This window comes from Cottoperca gobio, chromosome 21 (genome assembly GCF_900634415.1).
Source record: "Cottoperca gobio chromosome 21, fCotGob3.1, whole genome shotgun sequence".
NCBI classification, from domain to species: Eukaryota; Metazoa; Chordata; class Actinopteri; order Perciformes; family Bovichtidae; genus Cottoperca; species Cottoperca gobio.
The window spans coordinates 5259238-5271483 of record NC_041375.1 but is presented as its reverse complement, the minus strand read 5'-3'; the positions used below and the strand labels follow the sequence as shown (position 1 = coordinate 5271483).

General features: G+C 39.7%; 1 protein-coding gene across 9 annotated transcripts in view; it reads right to left on the bottom strand.

The window, feature by feature from the left end:
• The window catches only part of tns1b (tensin 1b), a 179157-nt gene that overhangs the window by 96871 nt on the left and 70040 nt on the right, over window positions 1–12246 (bottom strand). For all 9 annotated transcript variants that reach the window (XM_029459542.1, XM_029459539.1, XM_029459537.1 and 6 more), the window contains exon 3: window positions 8270–8307. In XM_029459542.1, coding sequence (XP_029315402.1) covers window positions 8270–8307 — 38 coding nt within the window. The remainder of the gene's footprint in view (window positions 1–8269; window positions 8308–12246) is intronic.

Genomic DNA, 12246 nt, shown 5'->3' with positions numbered 1-12246 from the left:
GCTATGCAAGACTAAAGATTAATCAGCGACAGATTCTCCTTCAGCGAGCTAACCCAGTAGGATGGAAAAAAACATGAAAAAACACCATGTTAATTTCACATCTTACTCTGTAAATTAGGGGTTTATTTTGAGCAAAGCAGGGTTGATATTATTAACATTGGAGAGACCAATCAAGTCGGTTTTGGCGAGTTTTATGATGAGTTAACAAAGCAATTAAGATAAACACATGACGCGTGAATATATCTGCAATCGTCGGTTGTTGGGCTGGCTGGTGGGAACATTTTAGGTGTAAGGCTAACATGTAAGGTGTAAGAATTCTATAAGGTGTTTGTCAATGATGCTTTTACAGCTTGTTTTGCTGCTCCTAAGTGGCCACAAATATAAATGAATGCAGCTTAGTTATTGTTCTCCAGGACTTCAACTTTTCAATACATCTCTAAATATGACTGCATATATTTAGACTCATCCTCATAATTTGAAACTAATTGAACATTTTGTTGCAACTAAAATCAGAAACATAATTTCTCAAATTAGAGACCATATGATGTATCCGTATGATGTATCCCGTGCTTGTGTTGTTGTGTTCCAAACGGTTGCTGTCCTAAGGAGTAGGGCAGAACAGCGAGCATGTGTTGTCCTGTGACTGCTAATTCAATTAGCCTCAGAGCTACTTACTTGAAGACGCAGTACATACAGACGCCATGGCAGAGACCCAAGGGAATATTTTGATTATGACGCCACCCTGTCCATTTCATGTTTGCCCTCACTCGTTCCTAACCTCAGTCAGTCACAGCGATAAGACTTTCACATGTTTTTCCTTAACGGGAGTTCACCCCACCCTGTACTGCTCCCCCTCTTACTCTAACTCCCATTCCTCACTATCCTGCACCGCATGGAAAAGGAAGGAAGTTCTTAATGTTGTTACTAAGATTCAATACCACACCGACATCTTTGAAACTTCACTTGGGGTTAAGTAATGCCTCTTGTACGTATAGTCAAAGAACAATGTGTTGCGTCTTTCATTTAAAAGCCTCTGGTATCTAAATATCTGTGATAGCAAATGCATATGACTTTGTGGTAAGCATCAAGATGTTTGAGCGCTAAAACACATTTAGTTTTATTAAGCGGGGGCTGTTACATGATTGCACTTTGACGATGCCTTCAAAATCATATTAAATAGTGCAAGCTTTATTGAGAGTTTAAGTAAAGCACATATCATCAATTCTTACAAAGGTCTGAGAAATAGACAGGAATTGAATTTAGTCTGAGAGGAGTTGCATGGACATTAAATAGAAATGAGCCTCTAACAGCAAGTATTCACAGTACTCAATTCAGCAGAAACCTGAAATCCCTTGTGCCTGTGCCAACGCTACAGTACTAAGTTACACAGTGACACAGCGTCCAACGCTTCCAATGAATGCCAGTGTGATACATCAACCCTGCAGCAACGTGTGGTATCTAAAGGAAGTCACTGGAACAGAAGATGAGGTGAATCATGCCAAATGATCTTGACAGCTGCTGCTGAAGAGAGAGGTTATGTGAGACAGAATGGAGCGTGAGGACAAAGAAGACTTTCATGTTTGTCCAAGGGTCACAGTTAATCTTAAAACTAGCTAAAGTTAAACAAAAGCTTAAAGTCCTAGTAGCATTGCTGCGGAAATAGTTAATTAAGGAATCCATTATTGATCGACAGAAATGTATTCAACAACAATCGAGCAGTTCATTGTTGAAGTCATTGATGTGAAGCAGGGAAAGTGTTTATCAAGTTCACCATCTTTGGTAAATGCCAATTTGCACTAAACAAAGGAAAGCTCTGGCTGATGGAAATGTTTCTTGTTAAGCAAGTATTTGGTCATAATCCATAATAAAGTTATAATAATAAATGTGGTCCGTGTGATGTTCACTAAAGTGAGCCACTACAATTCATCCTGAGAGGAATGAGAATGTTTGTAGCCAATTTCATGGCAATAATTGTTGAGACAATTCACTCAAAACCACAAATTTGAACCTCATGGGGACACTTAAGGAAAAGTCAGAGCATCACTTAAGTCATTAGAATTTATCCTCTGGGGAATAAACATGTGGATCAGAAATGTGATGGCAATCCATCTATTAATTGTAAAGATATTTCAGACCGGAACAAAGTGGTGGACCAACAGACTGAACTTGCCATCTTCAGAGCCACGCTGCTAGCTGAGCTAGAAGGTACAAATGTCAAACATTGTCGGGTTCCAGTTTATCAAATCTGAGGACGTGCTGCTTCTTTCTGTTTTAGATTATTATAAATTAAAATACCGTAAGGTTTTTGGACAGTTGTTACTGTTGAAGTATGGTCTCTTAAAAGACTGATGAAGCTCCTGGTGACCAGACAGCTACTATAACCTTCCACAGTTATAAATCCAAGCTGTGTTCAACAGGTGAAGGCCAGCTCCAAAACTCACCTCACATGTGTGGATGCATGTGTCTGGATGTGTCAAAGACTTGGAGGCAATATAGACTGAGAGATAGATGCTTTATTCGTAGCCGCTCCAAGGACTTTCAATCTCCAGATGATCGCTCAGAAATGTTAAAAATGTCGGGAAACGGTTGCCACTGAGATGCACACAGTGCCAGAATGATTGCTTGTTTAAAAACAATGGTATATAGTTTCATCCATCTATAATCATTTGTCTTTTAAAAGATTTCAATATCACTCATTTATCGAGCATGAAAAGATTCAGAACGAGCAAAGCAGCCTAACCGGTGCACATTCAGTAATACATTTACAGCTTTTCACTTGGCAAACACGATGAGCAAAATGAGGACAAATCTATCAGCGAGCTGCAGGCAGCAGGTCTCTAACTGAAGCATGGGGTCACAAATAACAATCTGAAATAACAAAAACACACAGTGAAGGCCAACCAGCACAAAGAAACATGGCATTTCTTTCTCCAAACACACATTCGGAGAATTTCAGGAGCTTGGAAAAATGGAAACAAATGCTTCATCATTTTAGCGCGGAGAATGAAAAACTAGCGGAGTGAGAGCGTGTTCATGTTCTTCCACTTTGCTTTCTCAGACATCCCTCCTCATTAACGGTGGAACATGGTAGTTTCCTTCTCAAAACACACTTGACAGGCAACGAAGGATCAGTGAAATCTAATAGGTTGTACTCTGCACCTCAGCTTATTCCTGACTTTAAGAGTTTCCAACCCAGTAGAGCCGGACTGCCGCATCAGTGGGGCTCATATTTCAGCCCATTCTAGTTCTTCAGACGTATATTACCGTGCATGTGATGGCTAATAAGTAACAATAAATCCCAGTACGGACATGCCAAAGGACCAATAAATGAAGAATGAATGTATAAATAACAATAAGTTAGTTATTGGTAACCATATACATCAATTATTCATGAATGTTCAGGTTCAAGCACAGGCTTACACACAACTCACACCTCTTTATTTAATGTTTATTATTGCTGTAGTGATATATTACTTTTTGATGTTCTTTTATTAAGTTCAACAGGCTGCATTTTTATATATCTGACCCTTAGTTATTATTTTAACGTTGTTGTTTATAATGTAGATGTTACTGATACTAATTTAGTTAGACGTAAAGCATGTTGTATTTACTTTTGCGGTGTTTCTTTTGACAAGGCTTATATATTGTTTTCAGCATAAACAGTTCAGTATCAGTCAGGATCTAAAATCCCTGTTTGTGCAGGACAGGGTCATTTGTCAAGTCCACAACAACTGTTGTAAACATAATCAAATGTATGCATCTCTATACTTTAAATCAATAAAAAGTAACATATTAAGGGTGGAGTCAGCCAAAAGCCTGTCAATAAAGGGAGTGAAAACTGAGCAAGAAGAGCCCGAGGTTGAAAAGGAGAAGTGTGAGTGTTGCTGCCATAAACAACAGAGACCACAGACCACAACTGATGAGCAGATTATTTTTTACAGTGTTTATACTGAATGTCAGACTGAAGAGGGACATTTGTTTTAACTGCAAGTACAGGAAGAGAATGTTGTCGATCTGTGAAATTAGAGTGTGGGGTTCACCTCAGTGTTCAAATAAATGCAGGATTAAACTAGAAAAGGTCTCAGCAGATCCCCACCAGGTGTGTGTCCCTCTCCCTCACAAACAAAACATAGTTTAATCTCACTCAATTACAGGCAAGATGGTGGTGATGAAAACAAAAACGGGGATTTATTCATCTCGTAATGGTGCTTAACTCTAGTGGATCACAACATATCGGCTATGGAATTAATCTTCAGACGCTCCGGTTTAAAATGACAAACTTTTCTATAGATTTGAGTTTTTGAGTGACGACCAAAACGTGTTTAGCCTTTTGCTACTGAAGCAGTTGTTGATCACTTGTGACCGGCCGGTTAAGAGGAGTGAGGAGTCAGCAGTGGCGGGCCGTCAGGGCCAGCAAGGCCTTCTCTGCTGGCCTAAACATCATCAGAATATAAATTTAATTTTGATATATTCTTTCCACAAATATGTATTAAATTATTCCCCATAGTCTATTCTCTTCATTTCATAGCTTTCCTCTTGGTTGCGCTGCTTCCAGCCTCAGATCGGAGATTTGGAGGGCTGGCCTTTATGTTAGAGCTTTTATCCAATCATATTTCAGCCATAATGTGTTGCCAGGGTCCAAGAAATCTGCCCTTAGGCCTTCAGAATCAACAGTGCGGGCGCCTGTCGCTTAAAGTGAACAGAGACAAAACTGTGGCGTTAACCAATCAGATTTCGGAGTTGGGGACACTGGGGCCAGCTAGCAGGCGTACGATAACGTCAGCACGTCCACGTCTTTTGATTGGATACGCACTATTGAGAGGCAGAGCTATTCTGAGCTAGCAAACTTTGAACGAGCTAATTTGTATAGATTTCTACAAGCTGGTTTTTTTCAACCCACAATGGCTGAAGGAGGAGAAGAGATCGATTTGGTTGCAGATTTAATTACAACACCATTTTCCAGACAAACTTTTCAAGAAAAGCTAGACATCGTGAGAAGAGAACAGCCAACCGCGACGCTAGCGAGCCTATCACAGCTGGGAAAAGGGTTTGTCCGCCACTTTCAAATCACTAACTACGAGCGGTATCCCCCCGGCTCACAGCCTCCGAGAGGCACTGCACATTGTATTGCAGGGAATGCTATTTACAACTAAATGTTTTGGAAATATTAATATAACTCTGTTGTACTTGACTATGTTAAGGTGATGCAACGCCCGGTTATACTGCGTTTCTGTCTAAATGTATAGTTTATAGAGCCATGGCGTCATAATGATGGTATTAAGAGGTGGAATAATTCAGGTAGGACTGTGTAGGACATCACTGAAGGCCTAGGTGTCAAATACACGGCCCGCCACTGGGAGTTAGTGATGCTATAAAACTGTCAATAAAATATGTTTGAAAAATTGGTCCTTGATTATTCAGTCATTAATGAGCACAAACAAATGTTAGGCTGATGGGTCCAGTAGTGTGTGAGATGAGCTGCGGACAGACGATATACACACGCAAACACACGACCGAACACAATATCTTCCCTTTATTCTATAGCTACGACTGCATTGTGGACAAGAATACAGTATAGGACAGTTAACTTGTACCGGATCTACTGCTGTCCTCCTACTGCATGCTTCAACTTCAGCTGCTATTACACTGTATGTCTTAGAAATTAGCGTGAGCAGACCCAGAGCTCCGGTGTATTCAAAGGTTTTACCTTTCATTGATGATCTCACAGCAGCACAGTGGGAAATACCTCCTGCCACTGTGCTTTTTATAAAGAAGTCAAGTTTGTGAAAGAAATGACAGGTAGGGTATTCAGCACAAATGTAAAAGGATTTGGGAAAATGTACCTTGAAATCCCTCCTGTCTCAACTTCCAGGGTGAACTAATGCGCTCTGGCTCTCTCCTGTCATCACCCAGGAGTGAAATCTTACTGACAAGATTTAAAGCTTTTTTCACATCCAGTTGAGAGCAAAAACACATAAGGGTGGGACACACACACACACACACACACACACACACACACACACACACACACACACACACACACACACACACACACACACACACACACACACAGGTCTGACCATTTGTTTGCAGTTGCCAGGTTAAATATGGGCCACATATTAGTCTTATCTGGAGACAGAGATTTATAACTGTAGTGTGTACTTGGGATAACTGTCCCAGCTCAGAGTTATTATCAGGAGCTTAGATTCCTAACATGGAAGGTCATATATGACTGACAGTACATAGTAAGGAGCTTTATCTTAAAATAAATAATTCATAAAAATGTACCCGACGGTCTTGCAGGCCTGACTGATAATGATCAAGCTCGACCCTGTCGTGGTCACTCCCTTGTTTTTCATCTCAGGCTTGTTAGCAAATTGCTTCCTGCCAAAGCTATGACATTTTCAGTAGAAATGTTTAGAAAAGGAAATGCTGCTGTGATTTCTTTGGAGATGGAAAGTTCCAGTTTTGTATATATAGACACTGGGAGTATGTTCTAAAGTCTCCTCTCTGACCTGCCACTTCCTGAAATTCAAATGTTATCAACAAGTATGTGGCGTATGCTTTCATACATCACATTTGAGACACAGAACATTGTGGGTTGTTGTAAACACAGAGGAAATAAGACTTGGCTTCATATTCATCCTCAATAACACCTATACACACAGTTACAGTCATAATGGAGACATTGAGCATAAATAAGTTACCCACAACGTGTACCCAAATAGTGAACCGCTTTCACTGTACAAATTACATTCAAAGCTGTTGAGGTTTGAGGCTTTGGATGTCTGTCGTCTTATTTTATGAGGTCATCACCCTTTTGTTAGTGTGGCTCTTTACATGTCATTTCTAATGCTGTTTGATTGCTGCTTTTTTCAATTAATGTTGACTTTTGGACTTCACAACGCTTTGGATCACACGTGTCAGAGAGAATCCGACACAGCCACCACTGGAATCTAATGCTACAAATAATATTACACTATTAATATTAGTGTAGCTTAATCTGCGTAAAAATACTGTTTTAACCAGTATGAATAGACATGCAACAAAATAAAGAAAGGATGAGCAGTATTCAAAGGTTGATTTAGAATGTAAACGTTATGCATGAAGCTTCGAACTGTTCGGTTCAGCCCTAACATGAACACTGTAACCATCTTCTGTGCACTATTCAGAGTCATGGGGGACGTCACTTTTGAATTGTGAAAATGTTTTACACTACAAACAAATTGTCTTTCATCCTCTTTTGGGGGAAAAGGCAAAAGTTTTATTTTCTTATAACACTTATACGCAAATAAAAATAAAACTCTGCCTGCCTGGATACCACTAAAGGTTAGTGGGAAAATATGTTTTTATTTTGGTAAACCCATTCATTAAATCTTCTAAATCTACTGGCTGGTTAAAGCTGCAATTTTGCAATCCAAAAGACAAAATGAGAAATGTGGCGTGGGCTGGGCTTATCATTTCTATCACTCACTACATTTCACAATTGTGTTCTACTCCAGGCCTGTCCTGCATGGCTGAACCCCCACCTCATACTGAGCATGGCCTGTCTGCCCTGCACCCCTGGCATTTCCTGTGAGTAAAAGAGGGATTGGGCAAAGCTGGCAAGCAGCACCCATTTCAATAATGGATACCAGATGAACAGAACGTATATACATAGGTGTGCATATGTACTGTGTATGTGCGTGTGTGTTCACTTGTTCATGTGTGCAAATCCTCCCGTAAACCTCTCCTGGTAGTCGTACTTTGACACAAAACACACGACCTTCCCTCTTTAACAGCCCTGCACCAACTTCAGCTTCATCTCTTTTCCCTCCCACTTTCTTCTACGTGCTCTTTGTCTTTCCAAAACAAGATGAATCAAGCGACGGCTCCATCCAGAGGTCTTTTATTTTTAGACGCGGGGTGTAGACGCAAGAGTCTATCCAACATAAACACATTCTGGTACAAAGAGCACTTGTTTAGACATTCTCAAGATTTTTTGCAGAACATCAACTCCCCAAACTCCTCCTACCTCAACATCTGTATGTATATACACTCTCACACACACAGGAGTAGCTGACTCCACCTAAAAATAATATAAGCTCAAATGGATTTTAAAGGGAAAGTTCAGATGGTTTAGGTTCTCCTGTTCTTTTCCAAGTGGAAAAGCTATGCAAATCTGATGCATAAAACCATAGGAACATCTGCAAATACTTTTGAAACACAACTTATTTGTATCTTTTTTGTGTCTTTGGGTGTTTATTTTTTTAAATGGTTTAACTCTTACCTTGACTTCACATTTCTTGTGGCAGGCTATGCGGCACACTAGAAAAAACAGAAAAGGAGAAAATGAAAATTAACTTCACAGCTCATAAAAATCTCCCAAACATTGTGGACGAATCCAAACACTGTGGTCCGGCATGAATCATGACATTGAGTAGTTGTCAAGGAGGTATGAAAAAGCAAGAAGTCCATTCAAATTCCACAAAGTGTTTTTTCTGTGGTCAAAGTCAAATATCATCTGCTGTTAGAAGGCTAATACTGCCCGATGTTAGCTTTGTGTTTGTTGCACACTGACTCACTATCAAGAGCTTAATGTGTTATTCTCAAAGACTCGGATACACTTGAAAAGATCTGGCGTCTATGTTAACTTTAAGATTGTGATCAGCAGAGTACCTTTGCATCTAACACAACTTATAATAGTAGAATCAACGATAACGTGACTCTGATGAATAACAAGCTTCACCTCTTTTGGTCCACCAGAGCAGAGCAGAGCACAGATGTTCCAGAGAGATGCTTTTCGACACAATATGGACAAAAGTCAACAGCACTTAATAAAGAGACCATTACGTCCCTCAGTTAAAGCACAGCACATTGTAGTCCAGAAGAATCCTAAATTATGATAAAAGATCACATGACGTAATGTGTTTTATTTCTCTACAGGTCTGCAGTTGGAAAAGATTCTGACACTGATTTTGCAGGATACTTGTTAGGAAAAAAGAAAATTCTCATTCTTAAAGTACAGTTTCACTGATTCTTAAAGAGTCATGCTCACAATAAAACATGTTAACAAGCTGATGAGTCATCTATTTCTTAGTTTAGCTTGTTAGCATGCTAACATTTGCTAACTATGCTACAGCTGAGGCTGATGGGAACGCCAAACAAGTCTTCTGATTGGTGCCGAGCAGGTAGTATGCATTGAGTTAATCAAAGCGTTTTAGCACAAAACATCTGCTTGCTTGGCTGGAAACAACACTTACAACAGTAAAGTTGTGTTCCGTAAAACCAAAACAATAAGCTAAAGGACTATAAAGTGTCGAGGAACTGAGGCGAACTTGAGAGTCTGTAAAGAATTGTCTGTGTGTTCACCACTATGACTGACCCATGTCACATACAAGTAGTTATGAGATCTATTATTGAAAAATTGTCAGTGTATTCACAGAAGGCCGTGTTATGTGGGAGACGGAGTTGAAAGAAAGAATCTAGCGCACAATCAAACAAGATAAAAGACGCTTTTCTACTGTTTAATTTCAACACAGTTTTTGCAGCTTCCCTTCTGCTCGAGACCTCTCTCCGGACTCCCACTGAGTCTACAAATAAGGGTCAATGGGGGAGAGCACCTGGACCAGCGGCTCATAAATTGTTAGAGCCCCTCGAAGGACAGAGAATGAAAACACAGCTCGGTGTGCCGAGGCGTAAGCTTTCCAAATAAAGGAGAAGACTGTATGCTTTTACTGGAACACCATACACCTTATGTAATGAGTTATTCTTCCTGTCTCCAGCCACATTTTTCAAAGCAAGTGTAATATCTATTGTGATTAGTTAAGTCATTGATATGAATTTGGGAGGTGGCCAGTCCTCACATTGTGTGGGAGTGGAGGTGGTGTCTGTGTTATACTGCGTTATGTCGTCTGTTCCTGAACCCTGTACTCCCTGTTATCTTTGTTGCCTCAGCTATACAGTGTGCTTCTCTCTGATGTATATCTCTTAATCACTCAAAATATTTCTCAAAGTTCTTTGTTCTTATAATCACATTCTCTATGTGTATTATGAAAATCCATCCTTTCAAGGCACAATTATTTACAAAGTCAATAGAAAGTCGCAATTAGACACAAATTTTCCCGAAGAAAATATATCCTTGAAAATGTTTCAATTTGGGCAGAAAAAATGCTTATCCTTCATAAACGCAGGGAGGAAACGTTATAGAGCGGCTGAGCTGAGAACAAATACACAGACGACGTCAAAGTTTTGTACAAGAGATTTTGGCACTTATATTTGGACTAACTTGACTGGCTGCTTGGTGCAACATGTGTCAATAAAAGGAGTGCACAACCTCCTAAAACATGGATGTTTCACATACATCTTTAACCTGGCAGTGCAAAAGATCTATATGATCAGCACAGTTTCAAGGTGGGCAATATGATCACAATCTTGTGTTCCTGAGTTGTGGTGTGTGAATAATGGCCAGAGAAGTGTTCATGCCGAATGATGTCACAGTGAGGTTGACCTTTGACCTATTGGACACAAAGTGTCATCACTTCATCATTTTATCCTATTAGACGTTTGTGTTAGTGTTGTAATAATATAATTTACATATTAATTATTTAGACAAAATCTAAACAGTCCAAGTAGACGTTTCTGAGATAGCTCAGGCACGAGTGGGATGGATGAGAGGTTTCCGTTGACCTTTGACCACTAAATTCAGTTCATCCTTGAGTCCAAGTGGACGTTTGTGCCAAATAAAATAAACAATCCCTTATGACGTTCCTAAGATATCGCGTTCACGACAATGGGAAGGATGGACAACCCAAAAACATAATGCCTCCGGACACGACTGTCGCCAGGGCAACAAACAGCAGTGTAATATGTTAACCTGTGTTGAGTGCAGAGTTGAGGCTCCCGGACATGAGACGTACCTGATGAGTTTATTACGTTAGCTAAATCATTATCAACAACTATTTATAGACTTGAGTTTGTCATGATCTTGTCCTTCAATAATCTGGTAGACAAGGAGTGAGGACAAACTGAAAGTATGAACAATGAGAAGCTTCCTTTTCAGAACCAAATGTGTAATTACATCATGCTACAGTTAGTTTCTTTTTTAAGCACACGCAGGACTATATTTGCACTTGGGGGGTAACATTTGAAAGTCAGTTTGACTTCTTAATTAGAGGCTTTCAAATGTGGGTGGCACCATGAAGGCCTACCGGGATACACGTTTCCAAGTCTTCCAAAAGTACTCAAGTTCCCAGGGTCAAACAGAATAGAGCTCTGCCATACAACATTACTCACACCCTGTAGTGTGTCACAGGGCACAGCCTGAGCCCAGACTTTGGCAAACATAACGAAACACATTAAATTATACTCTGCTTGAAACAACATACTCTGAATGAGATTAGCGTTTCACATTTCTGATCAACTGTTGATTATCCAAAGGCTCCAGAGCATTTCCTGAACCCACAAGGGAGCATACAACCTTCCTATCACGGCTGCAGATTTATATCTTACATTTCTATATGTTGTCGTGTTTTTGGATTATTCAAATAGCTGATTCATCATCTATAAAATGTCACAACATAGTAAAAAGATGGTGATCACGAGCATCAAGAGCCCATAGATTGTTTAGTTATACTGAATACTTGAACAATTAGTAATTATCAAAATTGTCAATGGACTAATTGCTTTGGCACTACTTCCACTTGAGATGAAACTGTAGAAATTGCCAAACTGTCAGCCTGCTCTCCTTAAAAATAACATTCCCACACGAAACTGCTTTGACAATAGTAATATATGTATATATAATATTTCAAAAATGTCTGGCAAAGTCCGCCTACGGAGGAGTTTGGGGAGTCAAACAAACACGACGTTCACCCAGGAGACCTGAGTTCATGTCCTGTGTGAAACCAAAAGTCCCCGTTATTATTCTTTTTTATTTACGTCCATAACTTCAATAACATAACAAACATGGTTATTTTGTTTCAATTTAAAACGTGTTTAAAACTGCGACTGTAATCCGGGAGAAAATGTTTTCCCTTTTTAATTGAGAATGCAGTTGAGTTGTATGGGAACGTCATTTTTAGGAGACAGGGTTGAAACTGGAGTTACAGGGTTTTTAGAAGCTGTCTTTGCCCTTCATGTGAAGTCCTGACGGGGTTGTCCCATATGCGGAGTATTTTCCAACCGTATATAACTTGTTGTTGTAGAAATAGGACACGAGAGTGAAAGTACACAGAGTCCTGCACAAAGTATTTTTGACGTACTAGA